The following is a 27654-nucleotide window of genomic DNA, read 5'->3' on the forward strand; positions in this document are numbered from 1 at the left end:
CCCACAAGATGCGCATGCAAAACAAGCAGCAATCACACCCAAACAAAATGCAATGAGGGGGGGGGGGAAGCCCATTAGATTTGACAAACTTGTGAAGACAACTTACGCTTTTATTATACACGGAGTTGTACCCGGGCTAAAAGAACATTACAAGTGAGAGAATAGAGTCATAAGCTAATAAACAATACACAAAGGTCTAGTTCTGTACAGCAAGCGCAAATGTACACCATGTTTAAAGTTAGTAAATGCAAATACCAGATGCAAACATTCTATAAACAGGGAGGGGGTGGGAGGGGAAAGTCACACAATCAAATAACGATGCCTTCAAACCTAACATGGGAAAAGTGATTGGCCTTTTTGATCGATTTTACTTTCTAGCCGAGTGAGGGGAAGGTTTTTACTTCCTGGAGTTTTCAAACTTGAAACTTGAGGTTGCCAAAGAGGACAATAAAACCACTAGTTCATACTTCTTGCGAATGCAAATGTGAAGCGAATTCTGACTTTGCATGACTGTTTTCGAAGCGAATGTCTCGTACATGTAGGTGTTGAAAACATTTTAACTGTTCCGAATTATTCGTTGCAAAATTGGTAACACATGCTCCTTTGCAGGAAGTATGAACCGTGCTTAATCCATAATCTATGTACTCATAATTAAATTTTAATTTCTAGTTTTATTTTTTATTTTTTATTTTTTAAAAGGAATCAAGAAATTCATGGTGGAAACAAATTTCTACACCTATACTCATTATAAGCAATTCTTCCCCCTTATGCAAACAAATTTGCACCTGAACCAAACACTGAGAAATAAGCGTTACATCGCAGCACAAGTTTTTTTTTTTAAGTTCTTAAAAAGAAGATATATTTGTCACTTGTTGAAATGAGAGCTTTAAAAAAAAGATGGCACGGACCATTTAAGTGTAGGCAAGTATAATAAATATTATTTCAAAACAACAATCAACAAAAAACAGTGATAGCATTCGCTTCTGCACCTATGCTATGAGAAAGAAAATACAGTGCTATACATACATTGTTAGTAGGCTGATTACAACATGGGTGAAAATGTACAATTAGTTCATGGGGGAGGAAATGGGGAAAGGGGCTTGAGAGATACGTTGTGAAAATTGATAATAGGGACGAGGGAGAAATGAGCTGGCGTAGGAGAGAAACTGGAGAGGGAATTGTCCGTCCATATAGTTTTTTGGTCTTAATCTGTTTTTTTTCCAAATGTGTACAGGTTTATTGGTAAAGCCAAATATAATATTTTTTAACTTAAAAAGATTTTTCTTCTTTACAAAATTAGGACAACATGTGGCATGTCGAGGCTCAGCAGTCTGGCAAGACTGGAGTTATGGTGTTCCTGATCGTAAGATTGTGTGTTCATTAATAATAATGTACAAGGCAAATTTTTCTCTAAATGTCACGTGTCCGTTCAAAAGTCAATCTGGTTCACAAGACAAGAAAACAGTTGGGCAAATTAAACAACAGAATTCAACATGTTCAAGGGAACTCTTTGGAAATACAGAGGGCAAGGGAAAATACAAGATTGAAACAAAAAAAAGAACTGACAACGGATAATGGGCTTTTTTTAAAACATGGTCGAGCACTGGTAATGTAATCTTGATGTTGATTTTCATTGAGAAATGTTTTAATAGTGAGGAGCCAAGTTTGTGCATCAAATTCTACACGACAATCAATGTACCACATCTATCCAGAGAGGGGTCTTTTTCAAAATATTTCATTTTGAAACAAGTTTCTTTTTTTTAATGATCTTAAAATTATTTCTCAATTTGTATGCATTTTGAGAGAAGACTGATTCAGAGGTAGTAAGCTGGTAAGTAAGCATATTTGAAGAGCTTTATCAAGCTGCCAATATTTTGGTCTTGGTCCCTGTGGTGTTGTCCCAAGATCATACCCTCTCATTGCACCACAACGGAACCAGACTTTTTTGCTATCCATCCTCAATTTGAATGCCAGGATTTAGATTGGAGAATAAAACAATATGGCCGCAATTGGCAACCATTTCTTCATAGTTAGTAGTTAACATTACCAATGCTTTATCATTGCTTTTTATCAAAGAAACATAACCTGGAGAATGCTGAGATTGACTACACTCTTAGTCCGGATGTGGACACGGCGAATCTAAACAAAGTTTGCATGCATGGCAAGATGATATCATGTGATGGGCAGTCAGGTTAGGTCAGTGGTTTCTGTCAGTTAGCCATTCACCTCTGTTGACCCCGGTTCGAGCCCGGACTGGAGCCTTGACTCAGTGGTTTATGTCCCAGCCTTTCACCTCTGTGGACCCCGGTTTGAGCCCGAACTGGAGCCTTGACTCAGTGGATTGGGTTTTTCAATCCCTACCTGACTGAGCGCGTTTTCCCTATAGGGGTTTTCCTCTAATGTCTAAAACTGAATAAATCTTCTTTGTCTTCTCGGCAACAAGTTGGTGTGATGTTTCCATTCGGATGCTTTGCAGACTATATAATTCAGATTCAGAGAATGGCAATGCCCATTTTAAGCATTAACTTTGCCTTGGTCATCTACATACAAATGGCATAACATGATGTAACAAAGTGAAAGCGCACGTCTAAAAAATGGTCTCATAATCATGTCCAACCATAATAATTCACTCAGCATTCTCCGGGTTGTCTTTCTATGACTTTCATACATAAAGGTTTCTACAACTAGCCTGGGTTGGTAGCATTTCTCAGGACTTGTTAGTATGCAACTAAAAGCACAGGCTTTACATGTAGACACTCAGTCATCAAAAATTAATACAACATTCCTCTTTGCAACTCTGAGTATGTGGGTACATTTTCAGTCGTCGGAGGTCCAACTATTGGGATTCTCAGTTCCTCTCAGTTCTAGCGTGAAGCTCAAGCGTGAAGCTCAAGAGTACATCTGGAAAGGTTGTGGGTTTGAGTCTCACCCGACTGATTCGCCTGTGGATTGTTTTTCACAGAACTCAGATACATGTGGGTGGAGGCATCTTGAACTACAGGTTGGTATCTCATGTCAACAACCAGAGCAGGTTAATTGAGACAAGACATTAGCGAAACCGAGCAGATGACGGTTGGAAATCAAAGATGGAGCTGTTTCTCTAACCCACACAGCTGGACCTCCCGACAACTGAAAATATATCTCGTATCGACTCTGGACTCTTGCTTCAACACATCATCGCCACATCGGACAACTGCTATGACCACTCCGGGCATTCCAACATCCAACGTGACGAGCTTGCGATGGAAAGTCAGACATCTCTTCCAACATGCCACAACTGACAACAAACTGCAGTTGCAACGGACAACTTTTTCTCTCTTTTTCCCCCGCCATTTTTATTCACGGACAACAGAGGTTAGAAACGAATAACTACAGGTTAATTTGCTGACATAAAATAAAACTCATATAAACATTCTGACCTACATGTAGTTAGTTGGTGGGTTATGTCCTGTCTTTCAGCTTAAAAAATAATTATGTCTTTGCTGGTTGGCATGTCAAAGTATCTGGGGCAAACAGCTAAGATTTATCTTAACTGAATATCAATCATAGTTGCTAAGTAAAGTGTGATGTCACAATACAAATCACTATGGTTATACTGACAAGTTGTCTTGCGATGAACTTTATTGCTTTGTGAAATTGCCCATGTCGGCCCTGTCTGTCAGTCTGGTCCATTGCGCCCCTTTGTATACGCATCTGGCAGCTTCTGAGTCCGTCAGTTCAAAGGTCAAATCACAGAAACTTTGTGCAATGGTGATTCAAGACACATGGGTAATGCTTGTAATGGAAGTATACATGTACATGTAGTGTGTCAAACAATTCAGCACTTTCATTCTGATGAAATGGCGTTTATGGTAATTGATAAAAAAAACTTGCGCGGGGATCCATCTATACCACAAATAATACCCGCAAATTCATCAACACATTTTCACAGAGATGAAAAGGGAAATATTCTTGGATGATTAATCCCAGACAAATAAAAAATGGTATTATAGGGTCGAGGGGGAGTATAGTCAACAAAAAAGGGAGAAGAAATGATTCAAAATTATTGCAAACTTCAAGCATATCAGAGGTACAGAAATATTGCTGTCAGCAAGAAGATAATTTGAGACTGATTTTGTTTTCTTTGTTGGGTTGAATTTATTAGGTTTAAAGGATTTGGGTACTTTTTAAAAATGTCCATAGATTTACATTAAACTTACAGAAGATAATGATAGTGGAAAGCTTCCCTTCAAATATTACTTACTGAGGTGCTGTAGTTTTTGAGAAATGAGTAAAACAATGTCATGAAAATACGTTTGTACATGTATGTACATGCTTAAAATAATTTTCGTCTCATGAGACAAAAACTATTTTCATGACATTGTTTTACTCATTTCCCAAAAACTACAGCACCTCAGTAAGTAATATTTGAAGGGAAGCTTTCCACTATCATTATCTTCAAACTGTGTAAGTTTAGTGTAAATCTGTGGACATTGTGTTTTTTGTCCTACAAAAAGTACATACACCCTTTAAATGAACCAAAGGTTAACCTGTAATGATGTAAATGTTGTGTCTGTCACTGTTAAACAATGATTTTTAGGACTTCAGAATACATCAAACGTCAAAGACAGGACAATAACAAAAGACTGGCCCATTGAAGGTCCACCCTTTGATGTATTGGCTAACCACAACAGAAACCACTTTCTCAAAAAAAAACTAAAGTCTGACACAATCTATCCGTTGGAGCTGGACATTCCTATGTCTTGTAATACATTGCCAACAGAGGGCGCTAACACACACACATCACTGTCACCCACAAACCAGTTTGTATGCGACAGTGGGGTGGATATACATGTAGGGGGTGATAGAACGAAGGAGCATCTTTAAAGGCAGTGGACACTATTGGTAGTTACTCAAAATAATTATTCGCATAAAACCCTAGCTGGTGACGAGTAATGGGGAGCTGTTGATAGTATAAAACATTGTGCGAAACATGTAGTTTTCGAGAAACAAGAAACTTGATTTTGAGACTTCAGATTTAGAATTTGAGGTCCCGAAATCGAACATCTGAAAGCACACAACTTCGTGTGACAAGGGTGTTTTTTATTTCATTCATATCTCACAACTCAAATTTCCACAGGTTTGTTATTGTATGCATATGTTGAGGTACACCGAGTGAGACGACTGGTCTTTGACAATTACCAATAGTGTCCACTGCCTTTAACCAAGACTGAGACTGAGGCCAGAGACTGAGGCCATATCTGAAAGTAGCAGCTACAGCTATGGCTATGGCTATGTGTAGGTTTCTGCTTCAACACACATTGAAGTATAGGATGCCCTTACCAACTCCATTAGCAACAGTCATAACCGTAGCTGTAGTCGCCAATCGGGATCTAAGTTACATGTACACATTTTAATCAATGTGCCAAGCATGAATTGCCCAAAGAAAAAGAATCACCTACTAGATCGGTTGCGCAAACATATGCACCATAAGCCGTACACAAATATTTCTGGTTCTTCATGGACGCGCTAAAAATTCACGTGCTGGTACGTAGATGAACGTTGGAGATAGGCTAATGGCTGCCCCCATGCCAGAACCTGCATATGTACGCGCAGCGGATAGATTGTATTATGTTCTATATCATGTATATCTATGGAATTGCCAAGTTGCAATTGAGTATTTGGCAGTGTGATGAGCAGAGCCACATGTAACATAGGGGATGCCAAATTAAACATTATAGAAAGCTACCTAAGGGAGTGTGGCGTAGTTTATCAGTCTGCATACAGACAGGGGCACAGCAGTGAATCAGGTCACTGCAAGCTTGATTGCTCCTGGGGATTTTCTTTGTTACTAAAAATACCTGAACAACAGCAGATCTCTTTCTCTCTCTCTCTGACATACATGTACAATGAACACTCACAGACAAACGTTTAAAGACGCAAAACTTTGACAAATTAGGAACGACACTGACCGATGTAGGAGGTTACATGTATGTGTACTTTACCTTTCGCTGGGGTACAGTGTCCTCCATGTTCTTCGTAGTAATATCTGTACCTACAACTGCCACCATCTGCTGGTTCTGAGAAACGGCGAAAAGGAAAAATAACTTGATTTTACCAGTTAAAAATGCAAAATTTGTAAAAATTGACTTATAAAGTGTTCCTGTTTCTCAAAAAAAATTGTACGGTCCTCCCTCCATAAAGTTAAAAAAAAAAACATCCAAATTGATAAATCAAAGAAATGAATAACAGGACAGAAATTATTTTCATTGATAAGTTTCCCAAAACAACATTGACTTTCTCAATAAATTCTTGTCTTTAAGATGCATAGGATGGGCGTTGGCATTCAGGTTTAACATCCATGCATGCTCCTGATAGACCTATATCATCTTGTGGCCATCTTGTGTCCGGTTCCCCATGTAAGCAGTGATGTTGAAAGTGCTAACTACAGTTTCACAAAAGAGGACCATGCCATTTTATAGTTTGTGACAATTACAGTGCTTACTACTTGTACATGTATTATTTCCTAAAAAGCACTAGGGCCCAATTTCAGAAAGCACAAAAACAGAATAATACTGCTTAGCGACCGATTTTCTTCACCGGATAAAAGTCAGCCATTTCATATTCCTGAGAATGATACAAATAAGAAGCTGAAAAAGCTGAGAGATGTGCTCTCCTTTCTTTATATCAAAAGTAACATAAAATGAAATAAATAAAAAATAAACTCTCTCATACATGTACATGTACAAACAAAGGTTTAACGTCTATGATTATGAATAACACGCATCAAGAAATTGTGTTTCAGTATTCCTAGATGACAATGCTAATTCTAGTCATTGTGAAACCAGCTGTTATTTTTAGCTTGGTAGGAATCGAACCCACAACCTTGTGATTGCAAGTCCTGCAGTCTAACCACTGGACGGCAGTGACCAGTAATGTCACATGGTCTTCATAAATCACAGTTTTTTTCCTGTTGATCAGAAAAACGGACTGTACTATTTTGGCCCTCAGTTTAGGATGATTGGCTCAGCGTGGAAAGAAAACAAGATGGCCCCACAAGATTATTAAGGTCTACTACATCAACACACCAAGGATAGGATGGGAGCAAGGTACAAATCTGTTAGGATAGTGGAGTGAGTTAAGGCGCCCCAATCATTTTTTAGTTCGCATAAAATACTGGTGGCATGACATTTCGACTCTTGCAGAGTTCTGAGAGGTTTCAAGAAAGACTCTGCTAGGGTCGAAACGTCGTGCCATTAATTAATTTTTTGCGTTTATACCCTAAGGTCCTTTTGGTTGGTAAAAAGTCTTCTCGTCATTAAGTTTGTTAGAGATTGAATGGGATATTGTTAAAGCAATAAAACATTCTCTGAAGGGGATCATACATGTACGTGTACTACAGTCTTTTTTCGCTTGGGCAAACAACGCAAACGTTTGAGAGTCAACTAGAAAGCACACAACTATTAGAACACAACTCTGTAATCCATTAATGGGGGGTGAACCAGAGGTGAACAGAAGACCAGGGAAATTCAAGCTTTGGTGCTTAGGTGTCTTTGATACAAAAAAAAACTGTGAACATTTTTTAACTTACTGAAGAAGGCCAACATGTTTTAGGGCCCCCACCCTCCTTAAAGGGAAGGTACACGTTTGGTAATTACTCAAAACAAATATTAACTTAAAACTGACTTTCTTATGAGCATTGGAGAGCTGTTGATATTATAAAACATTGTGGGAAACGACTCCCTTTAAGTAACGTAGTTTTTGAGAAAGAGAGAATTTCTCACTAAAATATTAAAAGCTAGAAGTCTATTATAGGCTTATTTTATGCTTATGATGGGATCCACCAAGTGAGAACACAGGTCTTTGACAATTACCAAACATGTACAGTGCCTTTAAACTTGTCTCCAGGTTTCAAAAAGTTCCCTAAAGCGGACAGTTTCCTACAGAATTGTGGCGTGGGTCAAGCCGGTTTGCTTCAGGATTACAAATCTTTTTCCTGTTACCCATTTGGGATTATTTTCAGTTGAAAGGTACATGTAACTGCTGCTGAATGCGCCGTAGCACCTTGTAAACCCTTATAAGGTGCTACATAATTGGGTCTCAGATTCCATAACTTCAATAACCTGTCTTTCTCTAAAAATGTACATGTATATACTAAGCGCCTTGAGTACCTTGTTGGTAGATACATGCATTACGTGTGCTATATAATACACGTAATCCACTAGTGTCGCATCATTCGTGGCCTGTTCACATGACCATTGTCAACACACACAGAAACTTGAATGTCAGTTTATAATCAGCCCGCCATTGTGGGTTGCATAAGACTTTGTACCCTCCAAAGCGAGCTAGTTTGTTTTCTTTAGTATGTAAGCAGCCCATTACTAGTGACAAAAGGCCGCTCAAGCATTGTCAAGGTGTGGACTAAAAAAGGGACAGAAAAGGATAGAATTAAGTTTAAAAAACAAAACATTCACACTACGCTTGAATCAAGCAATTGCAAAAGCAGTGCGCGTGAAGACACTTGTTGGATGTTGTAATTGCATTCGGAAACAGTGTTGGTATGAGGATTTGACTAATGTACAGAAAGGCGTGTAGTGAGTCCTGAGGGGCAGTTGAGTGGGGGACCAGTGAAAGACTGTTGAAGCACTTCCCGTGTTTGTATCAAAGAAAATACTCAAGTGTTGTTCAATCTATAAAATCAGTTTTTGAAGCAGGTTTAAAAATGAACTATAAAATAACACGTCAAAATAGACCATTGTCTTGGTTTAAAAGGCTTGCATACAACATGTACATGCTTTAAGTATAGCCCAGTCATCATACAAAGTGTGTGAAAAGTCAAACAGACGGAGGGTGAAAAGAAACTTGTACTGTTTCTTAAACATGAAAATACCAAATCAAGGAAGATTTTTGTTATGGACAGGGCTGGTATAGGGGGGAGGGTGAGGTGCTGGAGGTTCCTAACACTCAAGTCAGTACAGTTTTATCGGAAAGGTAGCGTGCTTCTCAACAAAATATAAAATATAAAAAGTATACCTACAAAAACTATTCACATTAAGACCGTTCAAGACTCTAGGTGGCAGGAGAGCTCATAGTATATGTCTGAGACTCAAAGACTCAGTTACATGTAGTCTGCTGCCACCAAGTGTCCAATGAACATCTCCCATCACAGACAAACACAATGGGATTTCTAGTCACTGCTCACATTTTTCGTATTGAAGTTACACTTTTCTAGATCCCATTTGGAACTAATTGTTCATAACTTGGGGAGTCTTTAAAGGGACTGTGTCCTCATGACCTCACAGGTATGGCTGTACATGTACATGGAGCTATGAACTCACTCATTAATTGCACTGGAGACACCCCTTCCATAGATATGATTTGGAGGAATGACGTGTGCCTGTGCAGTAACTCGGTGAGAGCTATTAATTCCATGTACAGCCACAGGTCTGCTTTGGTCATAACACCACAGCCACTTTAAAGGCAGTGGACACTATTGGTAATTACTCAAAATATTGACGAGCATAAAACCTTTCTTGGTATTGAGTAATGGGGAGAGGTTGCTGGTATAAAACATTGTGAGAAACGGCTCCCTCTGAAGTAATGTAGTTTTCAACAACGAAGTAATTTTTTCCATGAATTTGATTTTGAGACCTCAAGTTTAGAATTTTAGGTCTCGAAATCAAGCATCTGAAAGTACACAACATCGTGTGACAAGGGTGTTTTTTCTTTCATAGTTACATGTATCTCGCAACTCCGACAACCAATCAAGCTGAATGTTTCACAGGTTTGTTATTTTATGCATATGTTGAGATACAACAAGTGAGAAGACTGGTCTTTGACAATTACCAATAGTATCCAGTGTCTTTAACCTATGACGTCTTTAAAAGCTACATGTGGTTAGGGTGAAATTGACCTCTCGCAACCCAAGTATTTAATGTTTTCAACAAAAAAAGAAGATTGATTCTAAGGCAGTGATTCCTTCAAAGCTGCAACCACTTGGATCAAACATGCTTTGAACTAATAAAACTAGGTTAATAGATGTGTATATGTAATTCAAGTAGAGGTTTGCAGGAACACCCTGTGGATATCTCTTCTTGAGTATTGTTGGTTGTGAAAAGAACCGGTGGTTTTCAGAACCAACACTTCTCAAAAAGAGATATCGACATGTTGTTACCGCAAACTTTTCTTGGTTATACTTCCACTATGCAAAGTTTCAAATCCTACTCATGTGTAGTTCAATACAATAAGCCACTTCGGAATGTCAGCTGCGCATGTCTGTTACTGCTGACAACGGATATTGTCTATCTCCCATAACCTTTTGACAATACCAGCGGGTATTGTCAAAAGGTTACGGGAGATAGACAAACCCCCGTTGTCAGCAGTTTAAACAGACGTGCGCCGCTGACATTCCGAAGTGGCTTATAAAGGTTTGTGTTTATACCTAGTCTATAATGTGCGCATCAAATTGTCATTTGTGACATGTATTGTCAAAGTGTTCATAAATATCTCAGCCGTGAATATTTTTTTATTATTATGAAAGGCTGATATACCATTATGTTTCCAAAATTGATTGCGAACTATGTTTAATGTTCAAAGCTGCAAAACCTAAAACTCAACAGAGGAAGGTTTTAAAGGAACACAAAATACAATTCTTAGATGTCTTGGACAAAAGAGGAGAAGGTTAGAACAGAATCTGTTTGGAAAACAGGTTGAATTTTAGGGGTTGGACTAAAGTACATCACCACAACCAGGGGGTATCAATAGACAAACTGTCAAAAAAGGGTTCAAACATGCAGCTACTTATGTCTCATTCACTTAGTTGGGGGCAAACTTAGTAATTGTTACAGTTTTCGTCCCCTCAAAACAACAAAGACAAAAACAAATAAATTTTATCTCTGATTAATTTTGGTGTGTGATTTTTTCTTTTTTGAGACTCAAACACATGCTCATGCAGTCAGTTTTGAAATGCAAGATTGGGAAAAACCAACTCGTTGATGGTTCAAACAATGTGTTGTACCTGTCTGCTGGAGTTAGCGATCTTCAAGAAGTCATAAATCACATGCAGAAAGTAAATAAGTTGCAGACAATTATAAACTCCGAAATGAAAACAAAATAAAAAATTAAAAAAAGCAATCATAAAAGTAAACAGGAACGGCCCCATGGTAAGAGTTTGGACGAACACGTCACACTTTAAGTTACTTAAAAGCCATTGGACACTTTCCGTACAGAAAAAACACTAAAAGTTCACAGATTTACAAATAATTTACAGGGTTTACAGAAGGTAATGGTGAAAGACTTCTCTTGAAATATTATTCCATGAAATGCTTACTTTTTGAGAAAACATTAAAACAATATCAATTCTCGATATCGAGAATTGCGGATTTATTTTAAACACGTGTCATGACACGGCGAAACAAGGGTGGGTTTTCCCATTATTTTCTCCCGACTCCGATGACCGATTGAGCCTAAACTTTCACAGGTTTGTTATTTTATATATAAGTTGTGATACACGAAGTGTGGGCCTTGGACAATACTGTTTACCGAAAGTGTCCAATGGCTTTAAGTACATTTGTAATGTCCTGTTTTTCGGCAATTATAATTGCAGTGTGATGCTAATTGTTATGTCTCTCATCACTTTTCAGTGAGTGAGGCATAGTCTAATAACCATTATTTCTCTTCTTTTCTTCTTGTTTTTTTTTATCAGTGGATGGTCTGTTGAAATTAGCACTTAGCTAAATGTATCCCTGTGGGGTGTTTTTCATGGGGTACAAACAATAAAAAAGACAATTGTTTAAGCAGCTTTGTAAAAATTTGGCCGTAAAGTCAGGGCTCATTTTTTACACTTGGCTGTAGGAGCGACTCGAGGCCTGTAACTGTCACTGTAACTTTTAGTTGGCACTAAACTTCTGCACAAAGAAAGCTAAGAACCATGACAAATGCTGTAAGCACCAATATCCCTGATGGTATGCAGCATGGCCATGCAATTGGGCTAAAGTCTCGACCTTAGTGCCCCATTGATATAATACCCCTATATTTTGTTAATGGAAATGTCTAAAGAAAAGTGGCCTTGCCCTTGTTTTCTTGTCAGATTTAGCTGGTCCAATACTCTTACCATGGAAAACGTGTACAAGATTCTGATTCATGACACAAACTGAAAATTTACAAACGTTGCCATACTGATTGAGTTACCAATCAAGATAACAAATAAGGAAAACTAAACTGTTAAGAATAGTAATACGCACACATAGATTTTTTGTAAACTGTCTTGAACATTTTAAACCTTTATCATTGTGCCACTATCTTTGTCATGTTCCTGATGTACATCATCAGCAATGAATACTGATGTTCATATTATCACAACGGGGCCAGACTGTTAAGCCTATTTCAAAGCTAATTTTAACAAACTAACTTTGAACATCGAATCGCTGGCTTTTGCAGTGGCTATGATTAATCTTCAATGCTGTCTTTGCAAACAACAGCCACAGTAATAGACCTTTCCATTGTTGATAAACAAACTGCGCTGGTTGGTATGGAAGACCGAATGTCAGCACAAAATTCAATCTTAGCAACGGATGTTCTGACCAAATTCAACATTTTTTGAAAACTTTCTATTTTTAAATGAAATATCACACATGATAGGTTGCTTTATTTCCAGCAAATTCAAAACTGATTCTGAATAGTTTAGTTAAGATTGTAACAAGCTGTGGCCATATGTTTTTGTTTTTGCATATGGCTTTCTATGATAAGGATGTGCCATTAGACGGGATAAAAACAAGAAGCCTGATAAAGGTTCAAGCTTTTTTTTTATTTAACTTGTAGCCAAACTTTCCTGAAATTCAACTCCTTTAAATAAATGTACTCACAAATCTTTTAAAATACGGAATTGAAGAAAAATCTCAGGTGTAATAAAGTTGTAATCGAGCAAAAAACACAGCTTCACAAAAACAAAAATGATTTGACATATATTTATAATCTTTGAAAAACCATAATGTCCAATAGCGGACATGTGGGGAGTGGCAAGCAGGATTTAACGATTCAAAAATCTATCATAAATTTCACTTTTGAATGTTTTATTAAAAACCTTAACCATTTACACTATGTTTTGGTTTAAAAATAATAATCAAGCTCTGATTGGACCAATGGATAAATCATGTGATACGAACTCTGCGTTGCAATTGACTGATAGACAGTTTAAGCATGATTGATTTTTAGAAAGTAACTTATCAAAAAATAAAAAAACAACAAAGTTGAAGGATAATACAAGAAAGATAGATACATGTAATGCATCCAACAAATACGTGTAACTAGGGGAAAAAAAGCAAAATAACACGAAGATGAAAAACTAAAATTAAGAAAATTTTAATTTAGCATGGCAAAGCGAAAACCTCCCTTTGCAGTATCCTCTGTTGGAAGTATAGATCCCTGTGGGGACATAATGTATACCTCCAGTGGGTAATAACCTTCATTGGGGAATATGCCTCCATTGGGGAATAAACCTCCATTGGGAGTTAACCTCCAATTGGGGAAAATATCCCTCCCATTGGAAAAAAAACCTGAACTAGCCAAATCGTTTGTAAGGCATAAAGATAAAATCAGGAATAGTTTCCACAAAATAAGTATGTCAATCAAAACTTACATTTTCTCCGCTCTTGTTGTACACAGGTTGAGTAAGTGTTGTCATCATCCCTAACCCCTGTGGATAGATAAGGGAAATAACTCTGCTTAGCATGAAGAACCTGCTAAGCTGGCTATCTCAATATACAATCAACTCTTAGTGCATGCCTAAAATATAGGGTCTAATTTCATTCAACAGAAACACTCTCTTTAGTAAATCGCGGAGAGCCAGTTGCATGAAATGTACACTACATAATAGTTAGGTTGGTTACCTATTTCTGATCCTTTTGAAACTACACATTTTTCATGCTCTAATGATAACCAAACGCCCATAGGAAATAAAAATGAGCTATTGATTTTGATTTTACCGTTATACACCGATGTGTAAAACCAAAATGAAACTTCTATCCCCAATCAGCCAATGCAAATTTAACATCTATTCATAAATACCTCAGACAGTTTCTCTATTCCTATTGGTAGATAGCGCATCATGTAGGTGTGTATAAATCTTTGGTTATGTCCAGTAAAAAGTGTTGAACATGGGCGTGACACGCGAGCTTGCAACTGTGCTTATAAGACCGTTTCTTCATTCCCATTGGTCGAGAGCAATAGCCGGGACAGTTGTGCCACATCACGCGATACGCGCGACGCACACAGCATTCCCTTATAAGGAGCTGTTTACCCGAGGGCCTTACCATTTCATAGGTGGAGGGGTGTTGTGTTGAAAGAAATCATTGAACAATTATAATTTTTGCATTTGTTTTACTTTTTGACCAAAAAGTATTGATGTTTTTTGACCGAAAAGGTATTTATGAATGGGAATCAAAGTGTGTTGCAGTGGTTTTCAACTAGTGGTCTAAACCCGCCGAGGCCTGGTTCTTGATAATTTACCTCGACTTTGTCTCGGTAAAGTTATTTGATATGATGATTCATCAAACAGAACTGACTGAAAGTCTATGAAGAGTTGACTTACCAAGACGTCCAAGTAGATATCCGACCATTGGAAATGCTTCTTGCCACTCAAGACCATTGGACGACTCAAAACAGGCACATAATTCTGAAAAAGTAAAACGACTCAATATTAGAAATCATCTTTCCTCTTAACATGTATATGTTTTTGGCACTGTAAAAAAAGGAATACAAAAAGTTTGACCGTCACTTGATATTTTTTCTGCCAGGAAAGTACAAGGCCAGTCTTTCAGTATACAAGGTTACAAGGTCTTTACAGGAGTGGCTCATGGGATCGGGTGATTTCTCTACAAAAATGGTTAGGCCCTCTTTTGGGTGATATTGGTAGCGATATCCCTACCAATATCACATCCAAGTGAACCACCTTACCATTTTTTGTAGAGAAATGACACCCTGGCCGCTCACAGTCTTATTGACTACTTGATACAAATCTTACCAAAGTCGTAAGTCTCACTGCACCAAACGACTGAATATTACTGTAGTAACCTGAAAGGACAAGAAACGTTTACATATTATAATCCCACCATATATAAAGCGTTCTTTCTCAATGGATGAAACTCTCCCCGCAAATGTAGCGATACAAACAACCTTGTCCCCGAGCATGTAGAGCCTAACCTCTACTGGGTAAAAAACAGCTCAGCATGGAAGCTGTTTCCCACTAAAACCAACCACTAAAAACATACAATACTTATAGCACAGCATCAGTATTTCAAAAGGGTGCTACTATCTCTGCATGTGTGGATCCACAGTGACTAATCTAGAATTGTAAAATCTTCAGACCTCAAACGTTGCTGCTGGTTTTGACGATTCTTGATGATGATGCTTTTAATTGGCTCTCGTCAGACCTGCCAGTCTAGATGATTTTATGGCGACCACACAAACAAACAAACAGACCAGCGAACGAAGGAACGAAGGAACGAACGAATGAACGAACGATCGAACGAACGAACGAATGAATGATTGAACGATCGAACGAACGCACGAACAAACGAACGAACGAAGGTACAAAACATTACCGAAACTATACTGAAAGGATGAGATGCAAGAGAAAGAAAATGGCTGCCGTTTGATGACGGCTGTAACAAACCTTTGTTGCTGCATGCCATTTGCCTGACCCCGTGCTGTGGCACCAAAGAATCAGTTCCCACTTTGAATACAAAGACACGAGTCTGTGAAAATTGAAGAAAAATGAAGTATATGTTCATCAGGCATTTTTAAATCTATCATCCAAACTCCTGATCATGGTTTTCTATAACAAAGAAGGTTGTACATGTAGTAGCACTTAAAGGCAGTGGACACTATTGGTTATTACTCAAAATAGTTGTTAACATAAAATCTTACTTGGTACACAAGCAATGGATAGTATAAAACACTGTGAGAAACGGCTCCCCGTGGAAGTAACACAGTTTTTTCTCACAAAAATATTTTAATTGAAGTTGAGACCTCAGCTGAGGTCCCGCATTAAAGCATCTCAAAGCACACAACTTGTGCGAAAAGGGTGTTTTTTTTCTTCCATTATTCTCTCGCAACTTCGACGACCAATTGAGTTCAAATTTTCACAGGTTTGTTGTTTTATGCATTTGATATGTTGAGATGCACCAAGTGAGAATACTGGTCTTTGACAGTTACTAAAGGTGTCCAGTGTCTTTAAAGACTAACTCATTACATCAAAACTGCCAGGGTGTCCGGTGCTAATGCTGTGGCGCCCTTTGCAAAGTTCCATTAAAAAAATGTGAATTTCCGTCATAGAAGTACCCCTTCCAGAAGGAAGATGCTGTTCCGCTTGAAGAGGGAAATTCAAGGCCTGGAGGTGATTTTCAGTTGGTTAATCGTTTTGAGGGGGGGGGGGGACTTTAAGAAATATTTTAACTAAAGAATTTTTTTGGGAGAGGTAATTTTAAATATTTTTTTTTATGATGATTTATTTATTTCAGTTATTTATTTATTTATTTATTTTTTATTAGTATGACTATTTCTTTAATTTATTTATTATTATTTTTTTTTTTTGGGGGGGGGAATTTAAGAAAATATTTAATAAAAAAGGGACTTTTTGGGAGAGGTAAGTTTAAAAAAATATATATATTTATTTCAGTTTTTTATTTATTTTGTATTTTATGTATTAGTATTAATAATGTATAATTTTTTTTTTTTTTTTTGATATTTGTTTCATTTGTTTCAAGTTATCTGTAAGAACCGTACCTTCACCGGATCGTTCCATTTTTTGAAAGTCTCCTCCTCGTTCATCTCTCCTCCGTCGGTGAATATGAGGATGACTTGATGACACGACGCACCTTGGTTCTGATTCTCACGCCCTCCTTCCTCGATCTTTGAGAACTGAGCATCAGTAAGAAAAGAAAACCCAAAAAAGGACTTAAAGAATTTGTTTAAAATTTTAGTTTTCAATAATCACTCCAAACAGCTCCAAACAGCTCTGTGAAAATGTCATACAATTTGGTCAAGATTCAGTGAAAAGGTAACAGAAATGAGTTTACAGTTCTACTATTTTATTTACATAGCTTTTTTTCTTTATGAGATACTTATTAATTTGTAAGTCTTCAAAAAAAGTTAGAATTATCACTAGGGCTCACATATTACCAAAGGTGTCCAGTGCCCTTACCTTAAAGCAGGTAATACAGATACTTGTACATTCAAGCTATCATATTCTTTAAGTTAAAGAAATGACTGGAGTCTCGGCACAAGTGACCAATGACTCGGACTGGTCCAATTCGACTTTAGAATTGGGCTCAATCCAAGCGACTCAAGACTTGGGACTCGAAATCAAACTACAGGTAGGTGACTTGACCAATAATGCCACTTACGTTCTGGAACGCCTGAAATGCCTTCTCTAGACCAACTTTGAAGTCTGCTACGCCAAAGGCCTGCAGCTCCTTGACTTTTGCTTTGAGAAGCTGCGAAAGAAAGAAAGAAACAATTTCTTTAGTTAGGAGACTAATTGTTTCTAAGATTTTCTGTGCATTTTTAAACCAAGTATCAAAGCGTGATACACTACATCACTGTCCATTTGGGCTTAGGCATTCACTCCTCATGCAGAGCACTGACAGCCATACGGACACACAGCTTTTTAATTGTTCACGTCAGGTACACCCATTTCCTCCTGGAACACAAGTGTTATGACCGGGATTCAAACCCATACTCCGATGTGGTGACTCATCGCCGAGAGGTTAAAGCCATTGGACCCTTTCGGTAAACAGTATTGTCCAAGGCCCACACTTCGTGTATCACAACTTCTATATCAAATAACAAACCTGTGAAAATTTAGGCTCAATCGGTCATCTGAGTCGGGAGAAAATAACGGGACAACCCACCCTTGTATCCGCGCGTTTCGTGTCATGACATGTGTTTAAAATAAATCCGTAATTCTCGTTAACGAGAATTGATATTGTTTTACTGTTTTCTCAAAAAGTAAAGCATTTCATGGAATAATATTTCAAGAGAAGTATTTCACCACTACCTTCTGTAAACCCTGTAAGTTATTTGTAAATCTGTGAACTTTTTTTTTTTTTTGAATGTACCGAAAGGGTCCAATGGCTTTAAGAGCAACGAGCTGAACTTCTGGCGTTTCTGATCAGCAGAGTGTGGGTTTGCGTCCCGTGGCAGTTGTGCCCTTGAGCAAGACACATAACTGCTTTGTCCTTAAGTTCAAGTGCAAGAACCCAAAACACTTATGGTGGTATGGTAAGGTTAACCCAGTAGTGTCTGGTTCAAATAGCAAGTATCCTTGTTCACAGGTTTCCTTGGAGCTACAGTGATTAATACTTAATACTATTAGGCATCCCTGGTTTCATTACCAGAAATATAAGGGCAGGTCTAGAACTTCACTCTTGAAGGGGCAAAGCAAGAAGGGGCACAGTGATTAACTTCACTTAATACTATTAGGCATCCTTGGTTTCATTACCAGAAATATAAGGGCAGGTCTAGAACTTTACTCTTGAAGGGGCAAAGCAAGAAGGGGCACAGTGATTAACTTCACTTAATACTATTAGGCATCCCTGGTTTCATTACCAGAAATATAAGGGCAGGTCTAGAACTTCACTCTTGAAGGGGCAAAGCAAGAAGGGGCACAGTGATTAACTTCACTTAATACTATTAGGCATCCTTGGTTTCATTACCAGAAATATAAGGGCAGGTCTAGAACTTTACTCTTGAAGGGGCAAAGCAAGAAGGGGCACAGTGATTAACTTCACTTAATACTATTAGGCATCCTTGGTTTCATTACCAGAAATATAAGGGCAGGTCTAGAACTTTACTCTTGAAGGGGCAAAGCAAGAAGGGGCACAGTGATTAACTTCACTTAATACCATTAGGCATCCTTGGTTTCATTACCAGAAATATAAGGGCAGGTCTAGAACTTCACTCTTGAAGGGGCAAAGCAATTTTTATCCTTGTTAGGCGCACCTAATTGTAATTGTAATTTTCTTTTACTTTTTTTTTTATGCAAGTCGCCAGTAAGCACAAGGCCTGTGGGCTACAATTATTTAAATTTTATTCCAGAGGCCGTTGCCACCTACTCCTAGGGCTGAAACAGGGTTACCCCCTTTACAGTCCATAGGGATGTAGGCTTGGGTATTGGAACTTTGCAATGGGCACCACAGCAAAGGCACAGGGCACCACTGCAATTGCTGTGGGTCCCGTGGGTTATTTTGAGGCCTGTAATAATGATCATGATTCGGCCTTCAGTACTTTCAGTCTGATACCCTACAAGGCTCAGCTACAACGCTGTTTTAACCCTGCAATTCATCAGCTTGTAAAGTTACTTAAAGGATTCGGGTACTTTTTCAAAATGTCCACAGATTTACATTAAACTTACAGGGTTTGAAGATAATGATAGTGGAAAGCTTCCCTTTCGAATATTACTAACTAAGGTAGTTTTTGAGAAATGAGTAAAAAAAAGTCACAAAATCAAGTTGGTCTCATGAGACTAAAATTATTTTAGCATGTAAAATCCCCCTTAACCAGTTATGATATTTTACCAAAACCATAGCATAACTGGTTACGTTTTTACATGCTAAAACTGAGATGAAAATTATTACTTTTACTCATTTCTCAAAAACTACAGCACCTCAGTAAATAAAATTTCAAGGGAAGCTTTCTACTTTCTTAACCTTCAAACTGTAAAAGTTTATTGTCAATCTGTGGCCATTGTGTTTTTTGTTAGGAAAAAGTACATAAACCCATCAAAGGGTCTATATTATGTACTTTTCGCAGAAAAAAAACACCGTGGAGTGTCTTACATGTACATGTACTTACATTTTTGTTACGAAGATTGGCCTGCTTAAATGTTTCAAAACAGCTGACAAAGTATGCGCTGGAGTTGAACTGTGAACAAAATTAGGAGAAGAGGGTTTGATGAAACCAAGAATACATGTAGATCATTTTCACACTAAGAAACAAAAATGCTTTCAATCTATCAAGTTTGACTATCGTTTAAACATAAAACAGTTGTCATAAGATCAACCAAACAAGACAAGAGCGGAACTAGAACCTGCGAACCGTACATTCACAGGCCAGGGATGTACTAACTGAGATATCTAGCCAAATGTTGGCGGTCTCCCTATTTTGTCAATATCTTTGTTCAAATGCCAACATAGGGCTACATAGACCTTATCGCAAATACCAATGCGCAAGCGCAGACTGTTGAATGAGGTGCATTGTGGGATATATATGGATCAAATTTGGATACCAGCAAGACCACAATGCACCTAATTCCAAGCTTTACGCGCGCGCCCCGGTATTTGCGAAAAGGTCTATGTACAATATGTCGCTCAACCATTCTAGTCAATATTATTTGTTCAATATTATTTGTTGAGCTTTGAAAAACCTCACGCATAGCTGGCCTCTGGACTTGGCATCTCTGCATTTAGAAATAATCTTTACATGATGTTACAGCAAACCTTTACTATAATAACAGACAAACAACAAACTTTTGTCTCAATATACATGTAGTTTATGTCTAAAGACAGCAACAAAAGTAACGCAGTTGTTGTAAAAGCACTTATAATTTTAAAACTGGTTAATTTTGAAGCTCTGATTCAGCGTGAAGCTAATAGCGGAAATTTTGAAAAGCTGTTCTTGTCTATAGGAGTTACTGCAACAATGGAAATGGGCACTTTTCACCTGTAAGCATATACCGAGACAACAATACTTGACCGATTGTAACAAACAAGGTGTCAAAATCACTGTAATTAAAGTTTTCCACTTCATGTTTTCACTTTTAGCAGATGAGCAACAATTTTAAAAATTATAGATGCTTTTTAAAAATTGTACTTACATAAGCCACATTGACAAAGTCATCATTGCCAAGTGTATCCAATGCCTTGGAAACAGACACCTTAGTGATCTCTAACGTCATACCGTACGTACTGCCACTCCTAAAACAAAACACCACATGAAACAGTTGTCAAACGAAAATCGCTTCCCTCTCACAAAGAGGGACAAAGGTTACTTGAACTCATGCTAATAATAATCCTTTTCTAGCTATTATGTAATAACAAAATACCAAAACTTCCTCCTTTTGTTGTACACAAGAGTAACGAGAGATCAAAGGGCTGCCAAAGCATTAATTTGGGGGGCTAGTCATCCTTACTCACAGCTAAGAGCTGAATTGCGAAGGGTGCGGCTACAATGTGTTCGAGAAGCAGGCATGCAAGGGCGCCTTTGGCTGCCAGCCACATCAACCCATTATGACCACGGAGCACAGCCAAGATCGAAAGTGATTTTTGCATCGTTTTTATAACGCCCCCATAAAGATTTGTGACCTTTTCAGCAATGCATTTGACAAAGGTTTGGCCAATTCACTGTACAGTGTAGAGGCATTCAATATTTTCTCAAAAGAGAACAAAAAATCCCTCTGCATTTCATGAGAACTTTTTTTTTTTTTTTTTAAGTCGGGCTGTTCGTTGTGACTTACATTCTATTCCCAAAGTTCCGGGGAAAAAAACCCACCTATCAGAGGCCTGATGAACATTTTATACCATTATGACCATTGAGAAGTTGTAAAATAGTGAGTTGTTACATTGAACATTTATATGTCTTGACCGATATCTAACACCTTAATCTTTTCATTTCACAGCAATTCTGAACTAGAAACCCGAGGGGAAAAAAAACCTGGATCTGTTTCTACACAAAGAAGCTGCTCAAACTAGGTAAATACAAAAAAATCGTTGACAAATATTGTTTGTTTTTTACTACGACGTAATAACTTACGTGTCTACAAGGATCATGACGTTCTTTGGAGAGCTGGCTGCCTGGATGTACCTGTCGATTAACGGCATTTCAAAATTCCTTTAAAATATATGTCCCTGCGTGACAATTTGGGGGAGGGGGGAATTCCTTATTTGTTTTGTTGACTTGGAATTTATGCGGCAATAATGGAGGCTGCTGCAAGTGCTGATTACAAAAACAGTTTTTAAATCATCACTTGAATTTTTTTGGGGATGAATTGAACAAAAATTTATCTGCTGACCACAAGCTCGATCAATGTCCATCACACGGTATATTGCAAGGTAACCCATATCTGCTAAGCATGCATTTTGTATGCTTAAACAGTGTTGAATAGATCCTGCCACTGTCAAAGCCATTAATTCAGATACAGCCTTAAGCCTCATTCATATTTCCTGCAAATGCTTTGTGCAAAAGGTATTTTTTTAAACTTATTCAAAATTGACATAAATGTAAGCAACCCGCAACCAAAAAGTACATCAAATAAACATGTAATTAATATGAAATATGGAGTATGAAGAAAACATGTAGAACATGCAAGTTTGTTGGTGAGAGCAGAGAGGATTATTACCATGTATTAGTAAAAGTCAAAAGTGTACACAGACTTAAGAAAAAGGTAACGGTTTTCAACAGGCAGGTTAAACGATCATAACTGTATGTGTACATACCTACCAATTGGATGCTTCAAAGAAAGGGGTGTGGTTTGAGGCGGGGGGGGGCATGCATTTGGAACACATTACTGACATAAGTATTCTGAGACTCAACGAGTGAATTTGATGTAACCCTCAAAATGCACTTCACATAAACCAAGGTCATACAATGTAGTTCACAAATGCCATCCCACATGCCCCATCATGCCTAGAGGTACTTTCTCTCATGCTTTGGCCCCCAAACCAAAGAACTTCCATGACTTTATGCAAAACTTCAGCCGATGCATCAACTCTTCCAGCTTTACAACTTTTTAATTTTAATTTGATTTTATTTCCAACTTGGAAGCTATATGTACTCAAAGTGCCCCCTCTGTTGACGAATGAAAGTCAAACACTCCTTATCAGACAATTACACGTTGAACCAAGACTAGCCCCACTGATGCTAATGCAGAGCTTTAGTCGAACAGATAAAGCATCAACATGGTCACATCTCCCCACACCCCCTCCTAATCTCTTCCAAACACCCCCGTCTACATTTCCTTACCTTACAATTGATGACTCATCACGCACAAAAACTCAACACTCACACAGAACCTAAACATACATGTACAATCTAAAACTAGGAATCTTCACTTAAACTCTCCTACGCCCGTTTCAAACAGGTGCGCCAGAGTCCCGCCGAACCAAATAAGTTATGAGCAACTCTACGTCGACCCAAATAACTTACCTTTGCTCGGCTCATGACAAGAACAACGTCTGAAACAGTCGATCTTTCGACTTCTAGCGCATCCAGTCGCTCCTAACTGTTTGACGTTTAACTTTTTATGTACTTAATTTAGAATTTTGTTTGGTGTGACTCTGGAGTGCCTATCTGAAACAGGTCTTTAACAAACACACAAAGCAACTGGAAGATCTGATCAAGAATCGTCTTCCAGCTCCTCCACAACATGCCGGGCCATCTCTTTGGAACAGCCTCCAACTTCACCTCAGACAAGCAGACACTTGTTCTCAATTTAAAAAAAAAAATCTCAAAACCTATCTATTTCGGAAACCATAGCCTTGGCCGGAGTGTGTCTTTGTGGGGAATTTTGTTTCATTGTGAAAAAAATCAACACAGCTGTTTGTTTGAAATAGGGAAAACAGCTTTATGGAATTACACTTGTGCGTTTTGTGATGCAATCTGTGAAAGAAAGAAAAAAACGCAACTGGTAAAACTAGGAAAAAAGGTACCAACAATGTTAAATTGTGTCCCGACAAGGAGATTCTCCGGAAAAGAGAATAATTGAACAACATTAGCAAGTCCCAACAACTCTATGTGCAAAAGTTGGTTTAGCGCAAGGAGTATCATCCTTGACTAACATGGCGCACTAGAAATGTTCAATGTTTTTCTGATTTAGAACAAGTCCCCCGAAACTAGACAACACTCGCACTCAACCCCTCCGACACAAAAACCTAAACTCTGAATCTTTACACAAAAACTGCCACAAAAAACAAAAACAGTTGTAAGGTTGTTTCAACCATGAACCACAAGCTAGTAAGTGTAGTTGCTACCAATTCTAATCACTATCACTACAGGTGCTGTGAAGAGCTACACAAATACACACACTAGAAGCAGCAGCAGAGTTCTCCTCAAGCGCGATCCATCAACCTCGAATGAGATGGTGTCTCAATCACGGCACGCCAACATTAATGCAACATTAATTTTAGCATGATCACTCTTTGGAATGCTCCAGAAAGTAGTGAACCAAAGTGAACATGGCGGTATTCAGGGCCCTTTTTGAAACTGTGGCTTTGGGCCATGGCTTAGCTACTGCTAAGGCAGCGACTGCCTGTTTGAAATCCAAAACCAAAAGTATACTATTTTTTTGAAATAACTGCAAATCCTAAGCTGGAGCAAAGCCGTGGTTTAAAACAAAAATGACATATGAAAAAGTACAGAATTGGCAGCTATGGACAACATTGGTAGAGCAGAAGTCCCACCACTAGACCACGGACCTAGCCTGATGGCTAGAGGAAGCCGTCCTCTAGCCACCAGGCTAGCTCGGTGGTCCAGTCATAACATATCTGGGCCTACATAATCTCATGGCTCTGTTTTACGCCAAATTCTGCCTTAACGATCACTATTCTCCGCTTACGTGCGAGCTCCGAATTTCTGCGCTAGCTGTTTAAGCGTAGAATGTCTAGTCAAGTGGAGTACTGACACGCACAAGCCAAAAATTTCCTGCTAACCTGTGAAATACACTTGATGTAAGCGCAGAACTCCCTGCTTCCACAAGCGCCAATTATTTTTTACGGTAAGCAGAGCCATGAAATTGGGGCCTGCTCTATCAATGCAAAGGTCATGGTTCAACAGTTCCCTATGCTAAGCAGCTTTCATAACCTTGCCCAGGTTTTTGTTTGTTTGAGGAGAACCCTGTGCACCAATGAAACAGTGAGCAAATGTACATTGACTTTCAGCCATGAAGGAGTTTTTACCTGCGTTACTCGTGAGGTCGAGTATTCTCATAGAGTTATATATAAGAACTAGAGGGCGCACTGGCCTAGTTACACGGCCCGGGATGCGCGCATGCTGTCATTTTGTAAGTTGAAAAGAAAAGATTAGATAGTGTGTATTTATCATACACACACATGTAGGCCTATTTCATATTCGATGAGCGTACAACGTTCATTCATAGATATACATACATACATGTAGTAGACATATTCATAGATATATACTAAAAAAATATATGTGTTCATCTTAAGAAATGGCAGGCGAGTCTCCTAGCAGTCCCGTCACGTTTGTGCACGCAGCATCACCAGTGCGCCCTCTAGTTCTTATACATGACTCTATGAGTATTCTACCACTTACCATCCCCTTCTCCGAACGTCATACTGATCTCGATCGGGGTCTGACGTCTTCCACTCTGCCGCTAGAGACAGAGTGGGTCAAGGGGGAAGGGAGAGATGACAGTCCCAGAGGAGTTAGAGGTTTATCTCAACCAAGATGTTAACAGCGATGTTAGTCTTTCAATTTCCGACAAGAGCTGCTCACGAGCGAATTCTAAGTCTTGATTGACTGAGCTCTAAGAACTACGACGGCAAAATTTTAAGGGATGGTTTTTTGCTTACTACCTGAGTTTCCATTTAATAGCGCTGTTAATAGGCAGATTGTATTGTAAATTTGCAGCATCCCTGCTCGCCAAAAACGGCAGCTGTGCACCACTGGATTTTGAAGGATTTTAAGGTTAAGAGCTTAAAACTTGTGTTTTGTTTAGTAGCAGTGGGTCCACCTTCCCCCATGCTTGCCCGTTCATGCAAATTTCAAGTAAAAAAACCAAACATGTGTATCAAAAACAAACAAAAAACAGCAAAAGTGAACCAGCAAATGATTAAAAAAATTCAATTTTTTTTTAACTTAGGTAAATTTCAAATAATCAAATGTAATGAACCAGTAAAAGCAATTCAGATGTCTGGAGGTTAAAGGTTAATGAACCTATGCAATGATTTAGCACATGCTATAAAAAAAGTCATGATGTACGTGTGTATAACAGTCCAGTCTTGCCAGTTGGGCTTCATAAGTGTGTGTGATAAAGGTACAGAAACCTTCAAAAAAACAAGATTTCAGTCTTAGTTTTTCTGTTTAAAATATGCTTTTTGAAATAATATTTTAATCAGATGAGCTAAACAAGTGAAACAGTTTGTTAGCTTTTTGCAACACATTAAAGAAGTTCATGAGGCTGGTAAAAAATTAAATTCAAGTAAGATTTCTTCGTAAACAGCCAAAAAACCTTGTTTACATTTTCGCACTCTCCGATTAAGTTTCACCTAGTTTTACTAGCCCTACTCAAAACTGGGTTTTCTCATATCACATGACTGGCAAGACCATCACCATTATGAAATCATCATGACATCATCATGACATCATTATGGATCCTTGAGATGATCTCACATTAGTTGAGATGATCGCACTTTAGTGAAATCATCCCAACCCAAAATGCCATATCACAAGATCGCCATAGCAACATCGCCATGCTGTCATAGCAGCATGATGACATCATAATGACTTCATTACCATAGCAACACAACATCAGCGCTGATGTCATCTTGATGTCATCATGACACCATCATGACATCATCACTCTGGAGTACATGTTAACTTGTCAATGCAATGTTTAGGTTAGTCACTCTTGCACAGAAAAAAGAAAATGGAAAAATGGAAAAATAAAGGGAATGCGAAAAGTGAATAATGCATGGATGTTAAGTACGGATTAATGAAACCCGTGGGTTTGATTTGCATTTTTGCATCGTCGAGGTGGTGGGTGGATTACCAGGTTCGGAGTCGAGGATCAAATTCTACTGCTTGGTCGGGCAAGACTCGGGCAGCTGTGTGGGCAAGGTCAAAGGTCAACATGATTTGAATTCAAACGAAAGATAAATGACCACTGAACATTTACTGGAATGAATTCTACTCTGTATCATTATTATTGCAAAAACCTTTTTTTTTTAATGAAAATGTTATTGTTGGTCTGGTTTTTCTAAAAAACATGATTAGCCTTTGAGGCTAGGGTCGAAACGTCAGGCCATTAAGTGTTTTTGTTGCATTGATACCATACATGTATAGGTGTATTTTTGGTTGGTAAGCAGTTTGCAACAGCTAATTCTATTGTCTCGAAACATTATTAGCACATTGATTTATTTTACAAGTTTGGGTGTACTAAATGCACCAACTTACTGCATAACATTTTTTTTTTTTTTTGAATGTCAAAGAATTTGTTCTTCAAAACTTTCATTGGATTATTTGACATGGAGGTTTGAAGTAACTATTTTTTTATAAATACATATTTAGTTTGCGGATACAACCTTGGATCCGTTATCTTTTTGTGGGAGTGCTGGCTCTGAAAAGAGCCGGTGTGATCTCAATGTTTCGAAACAGTCTCTGCTTGTCTTAAAGGAGGTTTGACTTTATTATTAAAATATAATAACACATATGGAAGACGATCTACATGTTAATGTGCGGTTCGTACAGTTTCTGTTTTCAGACAAAAAATATCAAATCAGACATTTTGATGGTGGTTACCAGGTTAAGATGGTTTGGGGTAACAACATGTTAGAAATCTCTTTTGTGATAGTGGGGGCTGTGAGAAGAGCCAGTTTCTGGTTGACTTTTGATCAGCGCGCTTTGACCGTCTTCTGGATCAAAACGTCAAGCACGTCAAAAAAC

At 38.2% G+C, this 27654-nt stretch overlaps 1 protein-coding gene across 6 annotated transcripts in view; it reads right to left on the reverse strand.

Moving 5' to 3' along the window:
* Window positions 1-27654, reverse strand: part of LOC117307367 (voltage-dependent calcium channel subunit alpha-2/delta-2-like) — an 84768-nt gene that overhangs the window by 44261 nt on the left and 12853 nt on the right. For 2 of the 6 annotated variants that reach the window (XM_033792104.1, XM_033792100.1), the window contains exons 7-19: window positions 25303-25363; window positions 21787-21837; window positions 20852-20951; window positions 19831-19899; window positions 17382-17471; window positions 16762-16896; window positions 15650-15731; window positions 14999-15048; window positions 14567-14650; window positions 13616-13672; window positions 10997-11017; window positions 5985-6059; window positions 107-136 (exon numbers count right to left, since the gene is read on the reverse strand). In XM_033792104.1, coding sequence (XP_033647995.1) covers window positions 107-136; window positions 5985-6059; window positions 10997-11017; window positions 13616-13672; window positions 14567-14650; window positions 14999-15048; window positions 15650-15731; window positions 16762-16896; window positions 17382-17471; window positions 19831-19899; window positions 20852-20951; window positions 21787-21837; window positions 25303-25363 — 905 coding nt within the window. Of the gene's footprint in view, window positions 1-106; window positions 137-5984; window positions 6060-10996; window positions 11018-13615; window positions 13673-14566; window positions 14651-14998; window positions 15049-15649; window positions 15732-16761; window positions 16897-17381; window positions 17472-19830; window positions 19900-20851; window positions 20952-21786; window positions 21838-25302; window positions 25364-26761; window positions 26817-27654 lie in introns of all 6 variants that reach the window. The other 4 variants (XM_033792101.1, XM_033792103.1, XM_033792105.1 and 1 more) reach the window with 4 other exon arrangements.

This window comes from Asterias rubens, chromosome 2 (assembly GCF_902459465.1).
Source record: "Asterias rubens chromosome 2, eAstRub1.3, whole genome shotgun sequence".
NCBI classification, from domain to species: domain Eukaryota; kingdom Metazoa; phylum Echinodermata; class Asteroidea; order Forcipulatida; family Asteriidae; genus Asterias; species Asterias rubens.